The 27339-nt window shown below is 46.1% G+C and overlaps 1 protein-coding gene across 1 annotated transcript in view; it reads left to right on the top strand.

The window, feature by feature from the left end:
• Positions 1–19186: 19186 nt before the first annotated feature.
• Positions 19187–27339, top strand: part of LOC121002551 (glyoxylate/hydroxypyruvate reductase B-like) — a 79558-nt gene continuing 71405 nt past the window's right edge. The window contains exon 1 of the mRNA XM_040433994.1: positions 19187–19260. Within this exon, the coding sequence (XP_040289928.1) occupies positions 19187–19260 (74 nt within the window). The remainder of the gene's footprint in view (positions 19261–27339) is intronic.

Raw genomic sequence — 27339 nt, 5'->3', positions numbered from 1 at the left:
AACCACTCCTTTATTGGGGGTGTCTTGCTAATTGCCTATAATTTCCACCTGTTGTCTATTCCATTTGCACAACAGCATGTGAAATTGATTGTCACTCAGTGTTGCTTCCTAAGTGGACAGTTTGATTTCACAGAAGTGTGATTGACTTGGAGTTACATTGTGTTGTTTAAGTGTTCCCTTTATTTTTTGAGCAGTGTATATATATATATATATATATATATATATATATACTGTATATATATATATATATATATATATATATATATACACACACACACACATACATATTATTACTAAAGTCCAGTTATACTCAGCACTTTATTGATACTCAGCCAAGATTTGTCACTACATGTATCCGGCCTATATATATATCCATATACCCGGCAAATCTATGTACTCAGCACCATATTAAGCACTAGACACTTTATTCAACGTAAACACGCCAAATCTATTCAGCACAAGTTTACCTTTGATATATCTATGTACTCAGCCTATCTATGTACCCAGCACTAAATTGAGCACTTGGCACTTCATGTATTTGATGTATTCAGTGAAGGTGAATATGACCGCAACTAAACACCTTATTCCCATATATCCCAGCCAAATATCCGTCCTAAATCCTAACACAGTCATCCAACACACAAAGATGACTCCCCACCCCTATCTACATTATCTACCAATTTTCTAATATATATAAAAATAAAAATACACTATTTTAATACTATCACTGTCTCTGTATTTATTCCGTGCAGCAACATATGAGAGTGTGCCTTTCATACCTATCTACAGTCCATGGTAAGACAAATTGTCTATAAATGGAGAAAGTTCAGCACTACTGCTACTCTCCCTAGGAGTGTCTGTCCTGTAAAGATGACTGCAAAAGCACAGCGCAGACTGCTCAATGAGGTGAAGAAGAATCCTAGAGTGTCAGCTAAAGACTTACAAAAGTCTCTGGCATATGCTAACATCCCTGTTAGCGAATCTACGTTACGTAAAACAAATTCCAGCAATATCAATATACATGGATATATAATGGGGTAAATAGTTGTAAACAATTCCAGCATATAGAGTAACCCCTAAAACAATAATTTTATTAGTATACCTTAAAAAGGATCCCACTTGGGTCCACTTATTATAAAGCAAATAATATGAAAACAGAATAGTGTATCCTATAATTGCATCCAGTATACTTGTTAACCTGGGGTATGGGGATATTTGTCCCTATAGCTACCCCTGTCCTATAACCTCAGCCCAGGGAGAGCTCCTAATGGTGGAGGCCCCCTGTCCACGTACCTAGACTTCTACCCCTCACAGGTCCCTATGGGGGTACAGCAGGGATATTCCTAGTTTACCAAGAAATAAGGCGAGGATGTAAAACACTAATGGATATACATATATATATATATCGACTGGATGCAAAAAGAAAGAAAAGAAAAAAACAATAATAACGTGGTACAGACAAATACAGAAATACACTCAGTCAGGGTTGACTATATAGTCATACACCTAAACTACCTCGACGCGTTTCCCCCATAAACAGTGCCATGGGATCATCAGGAGGTATAATATAACATTGGTCTATACAAAGTAGATGCAACCATATAGATACTGGCATATAGCCAGGTCACATAGAAAAGTGCTACACAATGTACACCAGCATAAAGCCAGGTCGCACATATGAAAAAAGAGATAGTCGCTCTACAAAAATTGATTGAGGGGGAACGTAATCAGGCCAGTAGATATGTTTGATAGCATCATATCTGGCTAGTTACGTGCACATTTTGATGATCGTGCCTGCAGCGGACTCCTTCAGAGGTAGACAGTATATTCCGCATCCTATAGGGCAGAAAATAATCATATACCTAAGTCAGTTTGACGTTTATCATCCAGAAATATATAGGTGCAGAGATCAGTGTGGACTCACGGTTTAGATGGTAGGGAAGATCCCAGTAAGAGATTATTCCTGTTGTCCCCCTATCATGAAGTCCTAGTGAGACCCACACTAGAATCCAAAAATCATAGTCACAAATAATGCTCATGTTGAATAAGAGCTAGATAATCCAAAGCCTTGGAGTCCTAGTGACAAGATGTATAAAACTTACATGCTGGAGTCCTTCCCTGTGTTCATGTTCCCCCTGGTAGGCAGTTTGTTACTGATGCTGCAGCTGTATTTAAAGTGCTGCCACTTGGCGCCCCATAGCCCTATTGGTAGTCTGCATGACTTCCTGGTTAATGTCACTTCCTGTTGCTGGAACGCATATGTGTTCCACAGGACGGATGTTCAGGATATTCACAGAGCTGCATTGCTTCCTGATTAATGTCACTTCCTGTTGCTGGAACTGTATGCGTTCCACAGGGCGGATGTTCAGGTTATTCACAGGGCTGGACAGCACAGTTAATGCTGCGCTGTCCTTCCGGTCTATGGAACGCATATGCGCCCCACAGGGCGGATGTTCCGGTTATTGACACAGCAGACTCACACTCTCAGTGCTGCGCTGTCCCTCCGGTCACTGGAGCGCAAAAGCGTTCCAAATCGCGGCCTCCCATCTCTAAATCACTTCCCGGTTCCTGTATGTATCGTCATGTGATATATTATTACATTCCACACGATTCAGGGCATACCCATCACAGGTGTATATTTAAATGCCTCATAAATCATACCCGGGAAGAGATTTATAAAGGGATAGGATATAGAAAAAGATATATATATATAAATTCTATTGATGGAACAGACGCCAACACAATAGTTATGGAACATAATTAGTCTACCATATAGGTGGTTATATAGATGCCAAGGTGGTGCACCACAATAAAAGAAAACATTGCAGCATAGTTACACTAAATCCTGATGCATATTACTTTCACAAAGAAATAACCGCAGTACGTGGTCAATCTCAGGACAGTGACTTGATATTGAGTCACCAAGGTCCAACAATCATATAACATAATATTTCATGCTTTTACACATGTGGTCTAATTTTCGTACACCGTAAACAATCACTAACGGCTCGGCTTTTTAAAGAAAGACAGGGATGGCCCGAGCCTGGCCACAGCTCAAAGGAAACAGGTAAACGTCAACCTTTCATTGATACCCAGTGGCGCCTGGGATTTGAATCTGTGGATCCACACACATTCCTTTTGCAGTATCTTATTGTCCCAGTTCCCGCCTCTGGGAGAAGGTGGTACCAATTCTAATACCGAGAATTTGAGGCATAGAGGGTTCCCCCCATGTACATCATTAATATGGGAAGCTACTGGTGTGGCCTTTTTATTAATGACATCATTAACATGCTCACATATTCTCCTACGTAGCTCTCTTATCGTTTTCCTTATGTAGTCCTTTGGACAAGGACATTGACAGATGTAAATAGCCCCTTTACTGCGACAGTTACAGAAATCCCTAATGTCAAAAGACTGTCTAGTGGCTGTGCATGTTATTGTTTTAGCGGTAGATATATATTTGCATGCCTTGCATGCTCCGCATCTAAACATGCCTATCGGCTTGCGGTCCAGCCAAGTGCCCTCTCTGGTGACAGGGGCATAGTGGCTATGGACAAGACGGTCCTTAAGACTTTTTCCCCGCCTATAACTGACGCATGGTTTCTCCGTGAGAATGTCAGACAGATCCTGGTCCATTCGTAGTATGGGCCAATATCTATTAAGCACCCTCATAACATCTTGGTTAGCTGAGTCATAGGTAGAAATAATACGGGGTGATGGTATCTTAACTAGGTCTCTTTGTTTCGGAACAAGTAAACTAGTGCGATCCTGGATAACTGCGTGTTTAAAAGCTCGATTTAGATATTCCTGCGGGTAGCCCCTTTCTCTAAATCTTGTTTGTAATTTCTTTGCTTCCTTAAAGAAAGCTTGATTATCCGAACAATTCCTTCGTGCACGGAGATATTGTCCCCTCGGTAAAACACTAAACAAGAATGGATTTCATGGGAGGATACCACAGAGGAAACCACTGCTGTCCAAAAAAAACATTGCTGCAAGTTTACAGTTTGCACAAGAGCACCTGGATGTTCCACAGCAAAACTGGCAAAATATTCTGTGGACAGATGAAACCAAAGTTGGGTTGTTTGTTTGGAAGAAACACACAACACTATGTGTGGAGAAAAAGAGGCACAGCACACCAACATCAAAACCTCATCCCAACTGTGAAGTATGATGGTGGGGGCATCATGGTTTGGTGCTGCTTTGCTGCGTCAGGGCCTGGACGGATTGCTATCATCGAAGGAAAAATTAATTCCCAAGTTTATCAAGACATTTTGCAGGAGAACTTAAGGCCATCTGTCCACCAGCTGAAGCTGAACAGAAGATGGATGTTGCAACAGGACAACGACCCAAAGCATAGAAGTAAATCAACAACAGAATGGCTTAAACAGAACAAAATACGCCTTCTGGAGTGGCCCAGTCAGAGACCTGACCTCAACCCAATTGAGATGCTGTGGCATGACCTCAAGAAAGCAATTCACACCAGACATCCCAAGAATATTGCTGAACTGAAACAGTTCTGTAAAGAGGAATGGTCAAGAATTACTCCTGACCGTTGTGCATGTCTGATCTGCAACTACAGGAAACGTTTGGTTGAAGTTATTGCTGCCAAAGGAGGTTCAACCAGTTATTAAATCCAAGGGTTCACATACTTTTTCCACCTGCACTGTGAATGTTTACATGGTGTGTTCAATAAAAACATGGTAACATTAAATTCTTTGTGTGTTATTAGTTTAAGCAGACTGTGATTGTCTATTGTTGTGACTTAGATGAAGATCAGATCACATTTTATGACCAATTTGTGCAGAAATCTATATAATTCCAAAGGGTTCACATACTTTTTCTTGCAACTGTAGAAGAGGTTTGTGTCAGGTGAATGATCGCATCGAGTCCCCGCACTGCTGTGGCGGGGACTCGATGCGACACAAGGCAGCCCGATGCTGTGCAGAGGCTGCCCAATGCCTTGCACGGCATCGGGAACTGCCTTCTACGGGAGCCGAGGAGATCCAGCCTCAGGCTGGGTCTCCTAGGCAACCTGTTAGTGTATGACTCAGTGTCATACACTAACAGGCAATGCATTACAATACAGATGTATTGTAATGCATTGCAGAGGGGATCAGATCCCCAAAAGTGAATGTCATAAATAAAGTAAAGTAAAAAAAGTAAAAAAAAAGAAAAGAAAAAAAAAAGAAAAAAACACACATATTAGGTATCGCCGTGTCCGTAATGACCGGCTCCATAAATATATCACATGATCAACCCTGTCCGATAAACACCATAAAAAAAATACAAAAAAACAGTGTGAAAAAAAGCCATTTTAGTCACATTACATCACAAAAAGTGCAACACCAAGCGATCAAAAGGCGTATGCCCCCCAAAATGGTATCAATAAAACCGTAACGTCATCCCGCAAAAAATGAGCCCCTACCTAAGACAATGACCCAAAAAATAAAAAAGCTATGGCTCTCAAACTATGGAGACACTAAAACATAATTTTTTTGGGGCTTCAAAACTGCTATTATTGTGCTGAAGTGAAAAAAAAAAAAAAAAAAGTATACTTATTAGGTATCACCACGTCCGTAACAACCAGCTCTATAAAATATCACATGACCTAACCACTCAGGTGAACACCGTAAAAAAAAGAAAATGCCATTTTCGTCACATTACATCACAAAAATTGCCACAGCAATTAATCAAAAAAGCAAATGCCCCCCAAAATAGTACCAATCAGACCGTCGCCTCATCCCACAAAAATTGAGACCCTACCTAAGAGAATCGCTCAAAAAATAAAAAAGCTATGGCTCTCAGACTATGGAGACACTAAAATATTATTTTGGTTTCAAAAATGCTATTATTGTGTAAAACTTTAATAAATAAGAAAAAGTAGACATATTAGGTATTGCCACGTGCATCTACTTTTTCTTAAAAAAATCATATGTACCCCAAAATAGTATCAATAAAACTGGCACCTTATCCTGTAGTTTCCAAAATGTGGTCACATGGCATCTAAAAACCAGTTCTGCTAAATTTGCCTTCCAAAAACCGTATGGCATTCCTTTCCTTCTGCGCCCTGCCGTGTGCCCGTACAGCGGTTTACGACCACATATGGGGTGTTTCTGTAAACTACAGAATCAGGGCCATAAATATTGAGTTTGGTTTGGCTGTTAACCCTTGCTTTGTAACTGGAAAAAAATCTGCCAAAAAAGTGAAATTTTGAAATTGTATCTCTATTTTCCATTAATTCTTGTGGAACACCAAAAGGGTTAACAAAGTTTGTAAAATCAGTTTTGAATACCTTGAGGGTGTAGTTTATAGAATGGGGTCATTTTTGGGTGGTTTCTATTATGTAAGCCTCGCAAAGTGACTTCAGACCTGAACTGGTCCCTAAAAATTGGGTTTTTGAAAATTTCAGAAAAATTTCAAGATTTGCTTTTAAACTTCTAAGCCTTGTAACATCCCCAAAAAATAAAATACCATTCCCAAAATGATCCAAACAGGAAGTAGACATATGGTGAATGTAAAGTGATAACTATTTTTGGAGGTATTACTATGTATTATAGAAGTAGAGAAATTGAAACTTGGAAATTTGCAATGTTTTAAATTTTTTTGGTAAATTTGGTATTTTTTTTATAAATAAAAATGATTTTTTTTTACTTCATTTTGCCAGTGTCATGAAGTACAATATGTGACGAAAAAACTATCTCAGAATGGCCTGGATAAGTCAAAGCGTTTTAGAGTTATCCTTAAGGTGAAATAGGGCTGAGTCCTTAAGGGGTTAACAAATCACAAAATCTAATTCTGAAAAGCACATGAAATCTGTCGTTCAGGATTGGGAATATATCTATGAAAACAAGATGAGCGCCACCGGCCTAATGTACGTATTATGTGAGCAGGTACTTTGTTTTTGCTAGCAGCCGAAGCTGCGCCTATTCTAAAGAAATGCCCGGATATGGAGGCTGGTTCAATACCTAAACTGGTGGCCAACAGGCGTACATGGAACACAAACTGAGACGTGGGCAGCGGTACTGAGAGAAACGGTAACAATGGACTATCTGGACTACGGTCTGTCAGAGAAGTGGTTAACTGATGTAACACCAGAACTGGACACCAGCGGTGGGTCGTACGGAAATATCTGACGTGCGTAGGTGGACCGACCTGAGAAGTTTTGGTGACAGGTAAAACCAGAGTGTACCCTTCAGAGTCAGGAACTAGCTGTTTGACAGTGGGGAAATAACTGCTGAGTGTTGTGCATGTGAACTCCCCTGGTCTAAGGAAACCATAAAACGCTAGGTAAATGTACGCTTTAATAACCAGACTATGAAGTACTCCAAAGGGGTTCTTATCCAGCAAGTCAGACATCTGTCTGAAAACTTCTCCTGAAATAGGTAACCTACGACAGTTATCACTAACACGGCTATTTCGTAACCCTCGTAACACGGCTTTATTCACATGCACAGAGAACAATGAACCCCTTTCGGCATGCGAGACAGAAGAAAAATGCTGAACACCCGCTAGGTAAGATCTGACGGTACTATGACTCACGGTACACCCACTCAGTGGGTGAACCTCTCCTAAATCCAGAGAGCAGGAACAGCTCTTACAAGAGCTAATAGTATAGCCAGGGGAGTATAGAAAATCTTCAGCGTATGGCAATCCCCAGTGTCGATCAATTACCAAAACACCAGCCTCAACATGATGAAGGGTAAAACAGGAACTCTTTATTGAACACACAAGCATTGACTTATACACATTTTCCAACAAGGTTACCACTCACAGGGTTTTGTAAAAACAACCAATAAACATGTACAATACACTCAGACACTCCCACATAAAATCCTCCCCTCTGCCTGTGATACAATTACCCTACACAATGGGTTGATGTAATTGCATCACAGGCAGGAGAATACACAGTGTCTTCTGTCCCGGAGACAACCGAGGAGTAAGTCAGGACAAAGGGGAATCGCCGATACACACGTGGAGACAATAGGACAGACATCACTACTCAAATCTACAATGTCCCACCCTTTATAGTACACATAGACATTTAACATATCCCAAAATGGCACGAATTAGACCAGGGGTTCAAAATTTAGTAAAAGTCCTTTGTGAACAAAGGAAGCCTGGCTGATGAGAGGGCCCATAATCTTGGGCAAGAGGCTGGTAGCCAGGCTTCTCCACCACCCAGTGGCGAGGTTGGTTTCGTCACATTTCTCCCCTTTTCCAAACAGACTATGTCATGGATGAGTGTGGGGGAAACCCTCAACCGTGCAATGTTATAGGATAAGGGTAGCTGCTAGGGCAGGACGACAGGATCAGGGAGCAGGTCACCTCCTAGTGCATCCCTAATTCTGACCCTGACTCCTAACCGTATGAGCCAACCCAGATGGTAGGAGGGCTCATACTCTGGAACCTAGGGTCCCTACTAGCCCTCAGGAAATCCCTGGACTAGGAGCAGGGTAAGACGACCTGTTCCTCCTAGACACGGACGAACAGGAGTCTAAACTGGCCAAGCTGCAAAGAAAGGGAAACAAATACAGCTTATGGATATGGCAGGTGAGTGAAACCACTTCCACACCTACCTGCCACAGACACACTGACTGGAACCCGTCCACAAGTGCTGATGTCCACACTCACATAAAAGGACACAGCACACACCACAAAACACACAGGTAACCAGAACCATAGCTGCAATAAGGATAGACACCACACAAACATAATCTTAACATCTATACATATTTTATGACCACAAGGATGGCCCTCACTGGACAGATGGTATAAGAGACCAGGAGGATGACTCCAGCATACAACAAGGCTGGAGTACCCCTCAGCTTCAGGTCTCCAACGGAAGCTAAATAGCCTAAGCGGCCACACCCACTCACACACACTAGGAAAGAAGTTAACCCTTCCAACACCAGACAAGGTAAGTGTCACTTAAAGGAAAATGCACACACACTAAACTCCGTGCACACCAAACAGACAAAGTGCACACCTACAAAGACAGGTTGCCAGGTGCAACCGCATGCACTTGACAGCAAGCTGCCTAGCAAACAGCTCAGGCTGCTATACTGCCAATAACATCATGTTGCCAGCGGCAACCACACGTGAGGCAACATACTAACAGCCCTCACCTGTGGTTGACAACAAGACCAGACCGCGGGCAACTGCATGCGGCTCAAGGAGTCACGACCATGACCATGGTCGTGACAGACTAACAGGGTCTCTGACCTTCTGCCGGTCAGTGCCCTTGTTAGTCCAGCAGCCCACCCACAAAACAGAAACAGCAGTACAGCCCACCCACAATAAATGGTTACTACACCTGAGCAAAGGATAAACCTGTCCATGTCCATGTGCCTCACCACGGCTGTGTGGGGGACTGGTAGACTGCCTTGGTGGGTTGCTTAGTGGGCAGAGACCAGCGGTACTTTGCCCTGGTTCCAGCGCTACCACGGAAGAAGCCTGGTTGTAGCCTGGTTGTTGTAGGGGGAGACCGACTGTCTCCCCTTTAGATACACCGCTCTGCTGTTGTAGGAAGAGACCGACTGTCTCCCCTTTAGATAGACCACCATGCTGCTGTGGGGGGAGACCGACTGTCTCTTCTTTGGCTAAACAGCCCTGTTGCTGGGGGACAGGACCGCCTGTCCCTACCCCCTGTGCTGTGAGTGCAGAGACCATGGTCCCATCTGCACTGTTGTGGGGCTTACTGTCTCCCCCTGGTGCGTTAAACTGCCGCTGGGGGATGGAGACTGTGCTTCCAATTCCTTGTAGATTACACGGCCGCTGGGGAATGGAGACTGGGCTCCCAATTCCCTGTACATCACACGGCCGCTGGGGAATGGAGACTGGGCTCCCAATTCCCTGTAGATTACACTGCCACTGGGGAATGGAGACTGGGCTCCCAATTCCCTGCATATCATACGGCCGCTGGGGGATGGAGACGATGCTCTCCTCTCCCTGCAAAACATACTGCCCCTGGGGAGCAGGGCCGACTGTCCCTACTCCCTGAAACTCCGGCTGCCGTTGGGGATCTGGGCCGACTGTCCCATCTCCACCTGCCATATGGGGTTCCCCCCAGGACCAGTCTATGAGGTCCCCTACCTGTGTAGCTGGTACAGAAGAAGGGGATACTTCAGTCGGGTCTTCCCAGTAAACCTCCACAATATCCTCCCAGCTGAAGGGCTCTGGACCTGGGTCTGACACTCTGCTCTCTCGCTGAGCCCTCTCAATGGAGTGGAAGAGATCTCAGTAGTCCTGCTCCAGTTCCCACTGCAGGGTTGCTAGGTGAGCAAGGTCTTTCTTTACCTCGTGGGGGTCATCCTAATCCTGCCTCGCCTCCCTCTCGTAGAAAATGTTCTGAAGTCTGGACTGTGCAGGGCTCCCGAAGTCAGGCTCTGCAAAGGACTCCCATAACAAGCCAGGACCATCAAACTCCTCTCCCTCTGGCTTGTCATGCTCAGCTGTCCAGGGTACATACTGTGCCATATACCACCAGAGCACCTGGTAGGCATACTCCAAACATAGTTCCTGCCATACCCGGAGCTCTAGTTCCTTCACCCATTCCTCCAGGGGCTGCTCTCCCAGGAAGGGCATCCGCAGGGCCACTTGCTTCTGCAATCGCTGCTCTCCACTGGGGAGACTCTCACCTCGCTGGTATTGTACATTACCCAGGGCCTGGTACCAGATGCCTTTCCTTAATGCATCCCGGCCATCCAGGTCTTCCTCATCGTATACCACTGCTGGTTCCATCCTGCTGCTGTAGCCAGGGACGCTGTACGGATACTAGCGTTGCCCTCAATTTTGTCAATCCACGAATGGTGTCTCCGAGCTGCTTCTCCTCTCACTAGGACGCCATCCCACTGCTTGCCACCAATGTAACAGATCTCCTGGCACCCCGACCGGGTACCTCCGTCGAATGATGCTCCTAGTGCTTCCCGAGGACTCCAAGCACTCCACTTGACACCGTAAGCGCTGCAGACCCCACGAACCACCGAAGCTTGGTTGAGGTCTCACCGTCTCCTACCCACCCTGGAACTACGACAAGGCTCCAGGCTCCAGTGGGTGAACCTCTCCTAAATCCAGAGAGCAGGAACAGCTCTTACAAGAGCTAATAGTATATCCAGGGGAGTATAGCAAATCTTCAGCGTATAGCAATCCCAAGTGTCGATCAGTTACCCAAACACCAGCCTCAACATGATGAAGGGTAAAACAGGAACTCTTTATTGAACACACAAGCATTGACTTATACACATTTTCCAACAAGGTTACCACTCACAGGGTTTTGTAAAAACAACCAATAAAAACGTACAATACACTCAGACACTCCCACACAAAATCCTCCCCTCTGCCTGTGATACAATTACCCTACACAATGGGTTGATGTAATTGCATCACAGGCAGGAGAATACACAGTGTCTTCTGTCCCGGAGACAACCGAGGAGTAAGTCAATTATCTCTCAGGACAAAGGGGAATCGCCAATACACACGTGGAGACAATAGGACAGACATCACTACTCAAATCTACAATGTCCCACCCTTTACAGTACACATAGACATTTAACATATCCCAAAATGGCACAAATTAGACCAGGGGTTCAAAAGTTAGTAAAAGTCCTTTGTGAACAAAGGAAGCCTGGCTGATGAGAGGGCCCATAATCCTGGGCAAGAGGCTGGTAGCCAGGCTTCTCCACCACCCAGTGGCGAGGTTGGTTTCGTCACAATGATTAATGAAAGGCAAATTGCCCTGGGGATGTATATGCTGAAACTTAAGAAACAATTGCCACCCAGTGTTATAAGCTCTAATGGTATTGGGTGAAAGGGATTTAGCTATTAACTGGCGGGCAGTGTCCATGTGTCTATTCAAACCAGCGTTAATTCCGAATGTGGAGGGCTCGTTAGTGGCCCAACATCTGCTTGTCACCGCCACTTCTGTGAGAAGGTCTGACAGACGTCCTTTTCTACCTCTTGCATGATGTTCTTTGTTTTGGTTTCACTTTGTCATCTCTCATTTTCTTCTCCCAGGTGTCACCTATTTAGACTAATCCTCTTTCCTTTATATTCCCTCCCATACTGCCTCACTTTGCGGTTTATACTACTTCCTGGATTTGAAGTGTTCACTGCTGGAGACTTCTGTTGTTGCTTGTTCAGATAAGTCCTTTCATGTATTGTGTTTCCTTGCTGGCTTGATTCTTGGTGACCCTTACTCCCTCCGTATTAAGTGCAGGGAGCCTGTGGTCGTGTCCCCTCACTATTATAGGGTTTTCAGGTGTCACACAGTCTAGGTACGAGGGCATGCATTCGTCTACCTCTGAGACCCTTGTATGTGCTTAGCAGTCAGGGGGAGCTCTTAGGGTTTTATAGGGGTCACCTTTATGCTCCTTAGTTTGGGATCAAGCCAGTCGGGTGTTTTTCCATAGCTTCCAGCTATTTGCAACATCATCCGGGACATTATAAACCGCCATTACCGTCTTAAGCATGGATCCGGTTTCAGCCTTGATTGACCGCATGCAAGGTCTTTCACTGGAGGTAGCAGATCTCCGTAAAACTGTGTCCGGGGGTAGTGAGAATTTTGTTCGCTTTAGAGAGGCTTGCAAACTCCATTTTCGCCTACTTCCCCATTCCTCTGGTGATGAGGAGCAGAGGGTGGGGATCATCATCTCGCTGCTTACGGATAACGCTCAGTCTTGGGCCTTTTCACTGCCGGTGGGGGCACGGCCCCTCCGATCGGTGGATGAATTTTTTGTAGCCCTGGGGCAGATATATGATGACCTGGATCGTATTGCTCTGGCTGAATCTAAACTGCATCTTTTATGCCAGGGTAAACAGTCCGCAGAGATATATTGTTCTGAATTTCGGAGATGGGCAGCTGATACCAGTTGGAACGGTGCTGCACTCCGAAGTCAATTTTGCCATGGTTTTTCGGAGGGATTGAAAGATGCATTTGCTTTTCATGAGAGACCTGCCTCCTTGGAGTCTGCCATGTCTCTAGCTGTTCGTATTGACAGGTGTCTTAGAGAGAGAGGAGAGACCACTCCTTCCTGTCATATTCAGTCCAAGGACAGTGGGGCGGTCTCATTCAGTGCGCAGGGGCCTCAGTCTCTCTCAATCCCCTCTGAGCAGGAGGCCATGCAGCTGGGTTTGCTTGTCTCTGATAGTAGAGGATTCAGCTCTCAGAGGAGGGTTTGTTTTTGTTGTGGGGGTATAAATCATTTGGCTAATGTTTGCCCCTCTAGGAGATTCAGGGAGTTTTCTGAGGGTAATAAAGAAACAAAAAGAAAAAAAACCTCTAAAAACTTTCCATTTGCTACTATTGGCAAGGTTGATGCGGAAATTGAAGGTTTGCCGTTTGCTTGTAGTTCCAGTTTTCTCCTACCTGCCAGGGTGGCGCTAGATAGCAAGAACATTGTTTGTGAGATTTTTGTAGATAGTGGAGCAGCTGTCAATCTCATTGATAATCAATTTGCTATAACACATGGTTTCCAGGTATGCACTTTGGAAAAAGATATACCTGTTTTTGACAATATAACAAAACAATAACAAAGACAGGTGCACTCTGCAGTCTCACTAAACCCTCAAACTGATTTTAAAATTGAGAGATTAGTCAACATGTCCTACGGTGTAGAACATGTCTAAGCCCGGGCATCACGCCAAGGTTTCTCAAGTAGCCCGGGACCTAACACTCTCCTACCTGAGCCGTATGGGCAATACCAGGAGCCAGTGGGCAAATTACAGGAGCATAAGGCCGACTCACAAACAGCTCACCAGTTACCTCCAGCATGTAGCCATGCTTGCAATGGGAGGAGGGAGGAGTCTGCGAGTCCCACTCAAGACTGGCTGATATGTCCCAGGCCTCACAGGTGCACCTAAATGTGGCCTGTAGATGGAAAACAGGCACATTTAAATTGGAGTTTATACACCTCCAGGAATCTATATATACAAACTAAGAAGACAGGTTGGCATTAGCAGGAGGTGCTCAAACCCACATGCAGTTGTGCATATATATAGGGGAGCAAATCCTGCACTTGTGGCCTGTTGCTAATGGCAATCCCCAGCAAAATGCATACGGTGGAGGATGCCCGCGGCGAACCACAAGTACCACAATAGACATCCTACACAAGGTAACAAGTGCGGATGTCATAATTAATATAACAATATAACAAAACAATAACAAAGACAGGTGCACTCTGCAGTCTCACTAAACCCTCAAACTGATTTTAAAATTGAGAGAGTAGTCAACATGTCCTACGGTGTAGAACCTGTCTAAGCCCGGGCACCACGCCAAGGTTTCTCAAGTAGCCCGGGACCTAACACTCTCCTACCTGAGCCGTATGGGCAATACCAGGAGCCAGTGGGCAAATTACAGGAGCATAAGGCCGACTCACAAACAGCTCACCAGTTACCTCCAGCATGTAGCCATGCTTGCAATGGGAGGAGGGAGGAGTCTGCGAGTCCCACTCAAGACTGGCTGATATGTCCCAGGCCTCACAGGTGCCCCTAAATGTGGCCTGTAGAGGCCTGTGGCCTGTGTCGCCGCGGGCATCCTCCACCGTATGCATTTTGCTGGGGATTGCCATTAGCAACAGGCCACAAGTGCAGGATTTGCTCCCCTATATATATGCACAATTGCATGTGGGTTTGAGCACCTCCTGCTAATGCCAACCTGTTTTCTTAGTTTGTATATACCTGTTTTTGCTATCGATTCCGCTCCACTTTCTCAAAAATCGTTAAAGGGCATAGTTCACAATATCCGTTTGACTGTGGGTGATGCTCATGTTGAGGATATGTCATGTTTCGTCCTAAGCGGATTACCTACTCCTCTAGTGTTGGGGCTGGCTCACTAAACATAACCCCACCATTGATTAGCAAGCAAGGCAAATAAATGGCTGACTTTTGCAGAGAGAATTGCCTCACGGCGTCTCTTTCAGAGGTTTCTACCAAGACTGTACCATCTTTTCTCTCTGAATTTTCGGATGTGTTTTCCGAGAGTGGTATCCAGGAGCTGCCCCCTCACCGGGAGTACGATTGCCCTATTAATCTCATCCCAGATGCCAAGGTGCCAAAATCACGTTTATACAATCTCTCCCAACCTGAAAGAGTCGATATGCGTACTTATATCTCTGAGAGCCTGAGAAAGGGACACATCCGACCCTCGAAGTCATCTGTTGCCGCTGGTTTTTTTTTGTTAAGAAAAAAGATGGATCTTTAAGACCTTGTCTGCGTTTCAGGGAGCTGAACTGTATCACAATTCGTGGCCCATATCCGCTTCCTCTGATCCCGGACCTGTTTAACCAGATTGTTGGGGCTAAAGTTTTTTCTAAGTTGGATTTAAGAGGGGCATACAACCTAGTCAGGGTCAGGGAAGGGGACGAATGGAAGACGGCCTTCAATACCCCTGAGGGTCATTTCGAGAATTTGGTTATGCCCTTTGGTTTGATGAATGCTCCGGCCGTCTTCCAACATTTTGTGAACAGCATTTTTTATCATTTAATGGGGAAATTTGTACTGGTGTATCTAGATGACATTTAGATTTTTTCTCCTGATTTCAAAACTCATAGGGACCACCTACGTCAGGTCTTGCTCATTCTGCGGGAGAATAAATTGTATGCTAAACTGGAAAAATGTGTGTTTGCGGTTCCGGAGATTCAATTTCTTGGTTTTCTTCTCTCTGCTTCTGGTTTTCGCATGGACCCTGAGAAGGTCCGTGCTGTGCTTGATTGGGAGCTTCCTGAGAATCAGAAGGCGCTGATGCGGTTTTTGGGTTTTGCCAATTATTACAGAAAGTTCATTTTGAATTATTCCTCTTTTGTTAAGCCACTCACTGATATGACTAAAAAGGGGGTACATTTTTCCTCCTGGTCGGTAGATGCGCTTAAGGCCTTTTCTAGTATCAAAGAGAGTTTTGCTTCCGCTCCCATTTTGGTACAACCTGATGTCTCTCTACCTTTTATTGTTGAGGTGGACGCTTCTGAGGTGGGTGTGGGTGCGGTCTTATCTCAGGGTCCCTCTCCTGCCAAATGGCGAGCGTATGCCTTTTTCTCAAGGAAACTCTCCTCCGCAGAGAGAAATTATGATGTGGGAGATAGGGAGTTGTTGGCCATCAAATTAGCTTTTGAGGAATGGCGCCATTGGCTAGAGGGAGCCAGACACCCTATTACCGTGTTTACCGACCATAAGAATCTGGCCTACTTGGAATCAGCCAAGCATCTGAACCCGAGGCCAGATGGTCTTTATTCTTTTCTAGGTTTAATTTTGTTGTCACGTTCCGCCCTGGGGTTAAAAATGTGAAGGTGGATGCCCTGTCACGTTGTTTTCCGGGAGGGGGGAACTTTGAAGACCCGGGTCCCATTTTGGCTGAAGGGGTGGTCGTCTCTGCTCTTTATCCTGATTTGGAGGCAGAGGTTCAGACAGCCCAGGCAGAGGCTCCTGATCTTTGTCCTCCTGGGAGGTTGTTTGTGCCTCTCGCTTTACGACACAAGGTTTTTAAGGAGCACCACGATACTGTCCTTCCTGGGCACCCGGGGAGTAGAGCCACAGTAGATCTCATTGCTCTGAGATTCTGGTGGCCGGCTCTTCGTAAGACGGTTGAGGGTTTTGTGGCAGCCTGTGAGACCTGCGCTCGTGCCAAGGTCCCTCATTCACGGCCATCGGGTTCTCTCCTCCCATTACCCATTCCTTCCCGTCCTTGGACGCATCTGTCCATGGACTTCAATACGGACCTACCTCGTTCCTCGGGGAAGACTGTGATTCTGGTGATGGTCGACCGTTTTAGCAAAATGGCGCATTTCATTCCCTTTCCTGGGTTACCCAATGCTAAGACGTTAGCGCAAGCGTTTGTTGATCACATCGTTAAATTGCATGGCATTCCTTCAGACATTGTTTCTGATAGGGGCACACAATTTGTTTCCAGATTCTGGAAGGCCTTCTGTTCTCGCTTGGGGATTCAGTTGTCATTTTCTTCTGCTTTTTACCCGAAGTCGAATGGTCAGACCGAACGCGTCAATCAGAATCTGGAGACATATCTGCGCTTTTTTGTGGCGGAGAATCAGGAGGATTGGTATTCTTTTTTGTCCCTTGTTGAGTTTGCTTTAAATAACCGTCGCCAGGAGTCCTCTGATAAGTCACCATTTTTTGGTGCATATGGGTTTCATCCACAGTTTGGGACATTCTCTGGAGCGGGGTCTTCTGGTTTACCTGATGAGGAGAGATTTTCCTCGTCTTTGTCATTTATTTGGCAAAAGATTCAGGATAATCTGAAGAGGATGAGTGAGAGATATAAGCGTGTGGCGGATAAGAGACATGTGCCTGTTCCGGACCTGAATGTGGGTGATCTGGTGTGGTTGTCTACAAAGAATATCAAACTGAAGGTTCCCTCCTGGACTTTGGGTCCTAGGTTTATTGGGCCTTACAAGATCTTGTCCGTCATCAATCCCGTTGCCTTCCGTCTTGATCTTCCTCAGACTTGGAAGATCCATAATGTTTTTCATAGGTCCCTATTAAAACCTTATGTCCAACCCACTGTACCCTCCTCTTTGCCTCCTCCTCCGATTTTTATTGATGGTAATCTTGAATTCCAGGTCTCTAGGATTGTGGATTCTCGCATTATCCGCGGTTCTCTCCAATACCTTGTTCATTGGGAGGGTTATGGTCCTGAGGAGAGGATGTGGGTCCCAGTGGCGGACATTAAGGCCACTCGTCTCATCAAGGCTTTCCATAGGTCTCATCCTGAGAAGGTGGTTTCTGAGTGTCCGGAGTCCACCCGTAGAGGGAGGGGTACTGTCACCGCCACTTCTGTGAGAAGGTCTGACAGACGTCTTTTTCTACCTCTTGCATGATGTTCTTTGTTTTGGTTTCACTTTGTCATCTCATTTCCTTCTCCCAGGTGTCACCTATTTAGACTAATCCTCTTTCCTTTATATTCCCTCCCATACTGCCTCACTTTGCGGTTTATACTACTTCCTGGATTTGAAGTGTTCACTGCTGGAGACTTCTGTTGCTGCTTGTTCAGATAAGTCCTTTCATGTATTGTGTTTCCTTGCTGGCTTGTATCTAGGTGACCCTGACTCCCTCCGTATTAAGTGCAGGGAGCCGGTGGTCGTGTCCCCTCACTATTATAGGGTTTTCAGGTGTCACACAGTCTAGGTACGAGGGCATGCAATCGTCTACCTCTGAGACCCTTGTATGTGCTTAGCAGTCAGGGTGAGCTCTTAGGGTTTTGTAGGGGTCACCTTTATGCTCCTTAGTTTGGGATCAAGCCAGTCGGATGTTTTTCAATAACTTCCAGCTATCTGCAACATCATCCGTGACACTGCTTCGGTCATGACCTGTGAAAAAAGGTAGAAATTAGCCCTGGACAAGGCGTCGGCTGCAGTATTAGTCGTAGCGCATATGAAATAGAAATTAAACTATAGAGAAAGCCATACTAGGCGGCGCATCAATGACATTACGTATGCCGATTTTGACTTGCCACTAATAACAATATCTGCAGTGGCCGGACTGTCGGAACTGAACATTACCATCCGGTTAGACCAGGAACTACCCCAAACATATGCTGCGGCCACTATGGGGTATAAGACACAAAAGGCCGAGGACTGAATGAAACCTGTACGTGCTGCTACTTCAACTGGCAATGTCTCCGCTAACCAATGCGTATCAAAAATAGCTGCAAAACCATTACTAGTAGCTGCTACAAAGACTACCAATGAACTCCTTGAAGTCACCGGAATGAACATGGAGATACCGTTCCACTGATCCAAAAATTTTTGCCACATCACGAGGTCCGCCTCAGCTTCGCTGTCCAAATAGACCGGACTGTCCTGACAAGGGGCTGTCGCTAAGAGGGCTAACAACCGTGCAATAAAGGATCTACCTTGCGGAATTACACGCATGGCAAAATTCAACATACCTAACAACGATTGTAACTCAACCTTACAAGTTACCTTACTGAGGGTAAATTGGTGTATAACTTCCCTAATCGTAGATAACTTCTCTTCAAGCAGTCTAGCCGTCATGCTTTGCGTATTTAACGTAATACCCCAAAAAGTAAGGACTGAGGATGGTACCTCAATCTTGTTTGGGGCTACTGGAACACCCAACTGAGCAAAGCAAGCTAACAGTTTTTGCAAGTTACTTGAGTGACCCCCTGGTGGTTCGATCAAGAGAAAGTCGTCCAAATAATGTATGACATGCTGGCAAAGACATGTATGCTCTAAGATCCAATGCAATGCTTTTGCCAGTTGATCAAACAACCAAGGACTATTCCGGGAACCGAAGGTGAGTTTGGTGGCGAAGTAATAGCTATTTCTCCATTTAATCCCATGCCATTGCCAAAGTTCGGGTTTGATCGGGAGTAATTTGAAAACGTCCGAAATATCAGCTTTAGACAACGCTGTACCTGGACCTAACTGTAAAATGATTGCAATTGCTTGATCGATGGAGGCATACTTCATACTGACCTCCTCGGTAGGAATAAGGGCGTTGAGGCTAGGGATATGCGAGCCGTGTGGAGCGGATAAATCATATATCATCCTTTCTTTTTTGCTGAATTTCCCTGTTACCACCCCTATCGGGCCAACTCTCCATCGATCAAACGGAGAAACTGAAAAGGGGCATATAACGAAGCCTTTGTCTAACTCAATTTGGAAAAGTCTGTTTATTGAAGACGGACTTTTACCCGCGGACTGTACGTTTTTACACTCAAAAGTAAGTTCTGGTAGGGCCAACAGGCCAGTGTGAAACCCTGAACTAAGACCAGAAACAAAAAAATCAACAAAACATGGATCTGGATGTTTCAGTAAAAGCGACTGCAAGGAATCCACATTAATAACACTCATGTAATTTTTATCTGCCTTTAATGTATGTCACTTTGGGATGCGCTCTGAAACAGTTAAGACAAATATGCAGGAGCCGACATTGACCATAATTACAATTTACGAAATTGTAATTATTGCAAATTTGCGATCTACCCAGATACTTGACTGGACGACCGAGCTTATCTACTGAAATTAAATTTCTACTGCTGTCTGATGGACCAGCTAACGGAGTAGTCGTACTAAGAGCAGCACAGGTAGCTACATTGTGACACCACTCTGATGAATGGAATATAGATTGGCATGACGAGCAGGCAGGAGCTTTAAGTCCTGCAAAATGCCTGCAGAACAATTCGGTATCTAACATTGCCCAATTGACTGAAAACTGAAATTGACTCAGCGCTGCTGCCGCTTTGGCGGAGAACGAGCAATGGTAGTCATAAAACGCACATCCTGCATATTTGTATCCCAACTCGGTGACTCTAAACATATAGAGATCCAATTCCTCTCTTCTCTCAGGTCGGGTAGAGCACACAACATCCCTGAATAGGATGAAAGCCAATACAAATTCGGGGATGGTCAATTTCCTATTCAATCTATGATCCCGACTCTTGAGAATAACAGACACATCACCACACGCAATGACTCTATTCTCAGACAAATCGCGAGTGGCGATTAACAGAGACGCCAGATTCACATCCCTACCCTCCAAGATATCTTTCTTGATATTGGGAGGGATAAAATGTGCCGGAGTGACATTAGGTGAACTAGCAATACCACCAAACGTACTTGCTACAGGTACAACTGCGGTTGACACCTCCGGAGATGAGCTGGACATAGTCGTCACCCTGACTCCAACCTTGCTTGCATATTTGTTAAGGAAGTTGTGACATTATTTAGCATAGAATGCAGCTGGGATAACGAAGTCTGGACCGTGACCATAGACACCTCCTCCTGATTTAACTGAGCAGGGGCCGTCACTAAAAGACGATAAAGTTCCGCCTTTCGTGCAGTAGCCGGGAAAGGAATACCCCTCCTAGTTAATTCTGATATGAGTCTTGGGATAGTCCAGTTCCGTAGTGAAGGAACGCTGCCAGATTCCGACATCCTAGAACCATTTTCTTCCATAGAAGCATCCACAATGTCAGACCCGTGAGACATAATAACTGTAGAACAAAATATGTGTTTAATGGTATCTGGGAACAGTGACTGACTAATACCATCACCGTACCTCTGTGACCAAACAAAACACACCCAGACTGAAAGGTAATGTGAACCAGACATCTAGAAGCTCCGAAAAAGACTCGTGATCAGTGAAAGTTTATAACTAGAAGGCTTACCAATGTCGTCCGAAAAGAGACCAACCGAGAAAACCTGCCCATATTAAAACATATATTTCCTTACCATGAGGAACATACGAGATTGTGCATGAGCCTAATGAACGTATGACATAATACATTTATCGAAAGCACATTGATCCCTGCCGAGCTAGAAGCATGGCGGCCCGTGCCAGACATTTTAAGGAAGAATAAAACGTATAAATAAATCCCTTTTTTTTTTTGCACCCCACCTCTCTCCTACTCCCCCACAGTACAAGCAAGTCATGCGGCTCTGGTACATTATAGGCCTAAAATTGTGCACCTGAAATTCCCCAGCAAAGCCAGAGCAGCCTGGGGCCCCCAGAGATGACCCAGGCTCATAAGCTGTACTCTGAGTTACCTTCATTCCTCTGCAGCTGACCTCCCCCCCCCCCCTCTCTTCCTAAACTTAGACACAAAGTCTCGCTGACTCCTGCACCCTAACGTGCCGGTCACGTGGGAAGCCGAAGGAGACTTCCAGACCGGCCGCTCCGGTGCAGTGATGCTCCACTTTACCATAGGAGCTGACACTGCCGGCCGGACTAGGGGAACGAGGGATGTTACACACCGGCTACTTACCTCCAAGGCTGCTCACTGCCGAACGCGCACCACACCGCTACTCACAAGCACGTGACCGGAAGTACAGACGAACAGGCGAACGCTCGAAACGAAGCGCTGCCCCCCCATGGTAAGATGCCGGTTTATAAGGGCAATAGGCCCCTCCCACAAATACAGGCCAACATATTGGCCTTAAAACATACCATTCCCAGCAGGCTTAGGGTGGTTGCACACTTGCATATTTATGTGCAGAAAATCTGCATGAAATCCACACAAAAACAGAATTATTCATTGCAGTTTTGGTGCAGATTTGTATCTATGAAACTGGCTGACCTGTTACATGTGCACTTGGCAGCTGAAGGCATCGGTGTTGGTCCCATGTTGCTATGTTCCCACATTGCTGAGAAAAATGATGTTTTAATATATGCAAATTAGCCTCTAGGAGCAATGGGGGCGTTGCCATTACACCTAGAGGCTCTGCTCTCTCTGCCACTGCTGCACCCTCTGCACTTTGATTGACAGGACCAGACAGTGTAAATGTCATCACGCTTGGCCCTGTCAATCGAAGTGCAGAGGGTACGGCAATTACAGAGGGAGCAGAACCTCTAGCAGTAACGGCAAAATCCCCATTGCTCCTAGAGGCTCATTTGCATGTATTAAAACATCATTTTTCTCAGCAATGCGGACACATGAACATGGGACAAATACAGATGCCTTCTGCTGCCAAAAGCACATGTAACAGGTCAGACAGTGTCGTAGGTAGAAATCTACCTACAGATGCCCTTTAACAGCTCCAATGAAGTCTATGACATGCCGCAGATTTCTAAACCTGCACGACAGGTTCATTTCCACACCTAACTAAAATAGCAAAGTGTACATGAGATTTGTCTAATCTCATACACTTTGGGCCAGATTTATCATTAGCTCAAGTCAAAATAATGGAGTGAAAAAGTCGCAAATTTTTGCGACTTTTATTGGTTCTGCGCTATGCTCGCCAGTTTTCTGAAAGTGGGCATGTTTTCTTATGTAAATGAATCTAGACAGATTTACTATTGCGACAATTTAAAAAAGTCGCAAAAAATTGCGCAATTTCACTCCAGTGAGGACCATGCTTATCTTATCCTACTTTCACACTGGCGTTTTGGTTTCCGTTTACAAGATCCGTTCAGGGCTCTCACAAGACGTCCAAAACGGATCAGTTTTGCCCTTCATGCATTCTGAATGTGTAGTGTACGGGAACTGTAATACCCGTCACTACCAAAGTGTCACTTGGTGTGCTGTCGTCCCTCCTTAGTTATGGAGAAGTTGGTATATGTCAGTTTTATAAAATGTCATGTAATGCAATGCTATGTGTTTCCCTGTTACTATGACACTTGCATGTACAGGCCTGCCAGGGGTGTCATTCCAGCTTCTAGTCATTAGAGGGAGCTAGGGAGCCCTAGTTTATATAAGGCCCAGACAGGGAAGTAGAAGGCAGACGGAGTCTAGTGTCTGTAATCTACAGTTGGAGATTAGACAATGTCTGAGACAAGTCCAGGCCTGAAGCCTGCTGTCCAGGAGAAGATTCCCTCCTGAATTCCCATATGCAGAAACAGGAATATGTTAGCTCAAGAGCCTGAGGAAGTTTCCAGCAGCTGAGAGAGACAGAGGCAAAGATCAGGAAGGCCAGAGGTACTCAGAAAGACAGAGGAGGTACTTATAAAAGCCATAGCCAAGGATATAAAGCCAGACTTAGGTTAATGGGCCTTGGTGAAGAATTGCTGTATTCCAGGATCAGACAGAATTAGAGTGCAAGCTCCTGTGCTGCAAGTCCTGTGTTCAACACTCTGTAATTACCCTGCTATAACTGAATTGCCTGCATCGACCGAATTGCAAAATCGACTGTATGCTTAGGAACTGCATTTCCTATATTGTCTCTGCTTGCAAAACTACTAAAGTTGGAGTTCTGTTTTAAGACTACGTTTCCTCAATTTATTCCTGCATCCGCAAACGGCGTGCCACCGTTTACTTGGCACTGGCGTCACGAACTATTCCTTACCTATACCTGCCCTTGCAGAGAGTCAGCTGTACCAGGTTAGTGTATATTGCACTACATCACCCAGAAACACCTATTGCACACAACTTGAGTACGCTGCACCTCTCTTTTGGCGTCACGAACAGGATACGCACGCTTTCTAGTGCAAGAAGCGTGAACTTTGTGCCTTATACAGTTGATATAGATTAAAGGTGGTCAGTCAGGAGAGGACAGGAGTGTCTCCCTGAATACTGCTCAAAAAACGATATCAATAAACTAAACGGGGCAGTAACTACTAAAATATCACTTTTATTAAATAATAGGAGTAAAACGACGGCCCCTACAGACAAAACAACAAGTAAGACACGTACATACACGAACTGGTACAGAGAGACCAGTAAATACAAATATTGGTAAGGTGTTATAGGTGGGCTGGACCATGGATGGCAAGCCGGGCACGGCTATGTCAGAAGAAGTTAGCAAACCCTAGTGACTCCCTGCTTGGCCTGGTCCACCCTGTAACAAATATCCTCAGGACGGGGTCCAAAAAGCCCCGCAAGGGGTGGCCCAGACAGGAACTCTTAACCTAAATAGATGACCCTAGTGAGGCCCTCACACATCAGGAAGAAAAATCCGTCCAGAGGAGCAAAAAAACACACAAGTGTACCAAAATAAACGTAACCCCACCACAGAAATTATCCACAATGGGGGATAAAAGTGAGAGGAATACTCAAGTGTCCCGACGCGTTTCTTCACAAAGAGTATGCCCCAGGATTCATCAGGGGACACGGGGCAATACTACAGTCAGGTTACGGCTGAGTCTAGAAATCATATCAGAAACAAAGACTGAATAAGTAAAACAGCATATGCGTGCTTCCATACCATCAGCCCATATCGGGCCATGAAGGCAGGTTACTTACTTTTGTATGGCAGCGGTCAGGCGTATGGCTATAGTTCCACCAGCAGGCTGTGACCCAGGGTGGTGGTGTCCGCAGTGGTGGGGTGACCGGCAGCCATTGTGGCGATTAACGCCCCTTTTATAAGGCTGTGGGGCCCTGTGCGTTATCCAAACAAGCCCCCGGCGCCCCCGTATGACGTCGCAGCCAGTGCGCCCGTCATCCGGTCTTGTGGCCGGAAGTGACGCACTTGCGCATGCGCAGAGAGCTCTCCCTGCGTGTCACAGGCCCGAGGTGGAACGCACGGAGGCGCTTCCGTATCACGTGACCGCCGCAGACTGCCCGCATCACAGGCCATCATAGCATCGCGGGGGTCACGTGATCGGAGCGCAACAACAAGCAATTCCAGGTGAACTGATAGGAGCCGTGTCAGGCACCGTGCCCAGACGGGATAGTATCACCATGGAATATTTACAATAATATGCACGACCACTCCTCCGGTCTGCATGCAGTAGAAACTTGGTTACCCCCCTCATTAGGGATTACCGATAGGAGGGGCTTGTGAAACCAAGCATTACAAAGCTGGGATTAAGAATCTAACATAGGAATAGGGGGGAGCGATGCATCGCTCTTTGGTCTGGTAGGACCTCAACCTCCCCATCCTTCATATCTGAGGGGGACATGGCAGTGTCTGGCCACAGTTCCCCTAATAAGACCAATGATACAGAGGTTATATGACCAGGATAAACTGATACCAGGAATGTGACTAGGAAAAATTGGTATTTACAGAAAGCACGAGAAGTTTAATTGTTCATTAAGGCCCTGAGGGGTGACTGTGTTGAGGGTGAAGGTCCACCAGCACTCCCTCTGCAGAATACGCCTATTCCAGTCTCCCCCTCGTAAGGGTCTTGGCACCCGCTCAATGGCCATAAAGGTGATGGCCGAGGTGCGTCCGTCATGTGCCGTCTGTACGTGGCGTGCTACGGGGGTATCTTTGTTGTTACGGATGTCCCCGAGATGTTCCCCCATGCGTTTGCGTAACTCCCTAAACGTTTTTCCTATATAGCGGAGTCCGCAAACGCATGTGACCAGATAGATCACGCCCGCCGTACGACAATTCATAAAGTCCTTCACCTGATACACAGTATCATTAGGTTCCCCAGTGAAGGACTTACCCTGTGAGAGGCTGCCGCAGAAGCTGCAATGTCCACATCTGTGGCAGCCCGTCACGGGTGTGTTCAACCACGTCCGTGGTTTCGCCAAAGAGGCAAAGTGGCTGTGCACGAGTCTGTCCCGCAAATTGTTGCCTCTTCGGAAAGTTAGTGAGACACTAGGGCCCAACACATCCGAAAGATCCGGGTCCATGAGAAGTGTCTTTCAATGTCGTGACAAGATCCCCCTCACCTGAGAGGCCGCGGCATCAAATGTACCTATCACCCGGACAGTACCTTAAGATTCCTTCTCCCTGGTGGTAACAGGATGGAGAAGCTCTGTCCGAGTCCGTGATTTGGTCTTCTCATACGCCAGTCTGAGGGTCCTGTCAGGATACCCCCTCTCCTGAAATCTCGCTCTTAGGTCCCTCGCCTGGCGCCTGAAAGCACCGGACTCAGAGCAGTTACGTTTTAATCTCAGGTACTGTCCGGTCGGAATACCTCTCTTAAGGGGCACAGGGTGGCAACTATCCCATCTGAGAAGAGAGTTGGTGGAGGTGGGCTTACGATAGATGGAGGTGCTGAGGCCGCCCCTCCCGTCCCTACAGATCACCACATCCAGGAAGGGGAGGCGGTCCTCCACAATCACCGAGGTAAACCTCAGGTTGAAGTTATTTGTATTCAACTCCGAGATGAACCTCTCAAAGTAGCTCTCTGGTCCGCTCCACAACACGAAAATATCGTCAATGTAGCGTGACCAGAGAGCGACCATATCGGCGAACCATGGTGACGGTTCAGCAAACACAACAGACTCCTCCCACCAGCCCAGGAGCAAATTGGCATACGATGGGGCACAAGAGCTACCCATCGCAGTGCCCCTGAGCTGGTGGTATATACGTCCATCAAACAGGAAGAAGTTGCTCACCAATATAAACCTCAAAAGTTCAAGACCAAAGAGCGATGCATCGCTCCCCCCTATTCCTATGTTAGATTCTTAATCCCAGCTTTGTAATGCTTGGGTTCACAAGCCCCTCCTATCGGTAATCCCTAATGAGGGGGGTAACCAAGTTTCTACTGCATGCAGACCGGAGGAGTGGTCGTGCATATTATTGTAAATATTCCATGGTGATACTATCCCGTCTGGGCACGGTGCATGACACGGCTCCTATCAGTTCACCTGGAATTGCTTGTTGTTGCGCTCCGATCACGTGACCCCCGCGATGCTATGATGGCCTGTGATGCGGGCAGTCTGCGGCGGTCACGTGATGCGGAAGCGCCTCCGTGCGTTCCACCTCGGGCCTGTGACACGCAGGGAGAGCTCTCTGCGCATGCGCAAGTGCGTCACTTCCGGCCACAAGACCGGATGACGGGCGCACTGGCTGCGACGTCATACGGGGGCGCCGGGGGCTTGTTTGGATAACGCACAGGGCCCCACAGCCTTATAAAAGGGGCGTTAATCGCCACAATGGCTGCCGGTCACCCCACCACTGCGGACACCACCACCCTGGGTCACAGCCTGCTGGTGGAACTATAGCCATACGCCTGACCGCTGCCATACAAAAGTAA

This window comes from Bufo bufo, chromosome 5 (assembly GCF_905171765.1).
Source record: "Bufo bufo chromosome 5, aBufBuf1.1, whole genome shotgun sequence".
NCBI lineage: Eukaryota > Metazoa > Chordata > Amphibia > Anura > Bufonidae > Bufo > Bufo bufo.
Note: the sequence above shows the minus strand (reverse complement) of the source record. Positions and strands in the feature narration are given on the sequence as shown.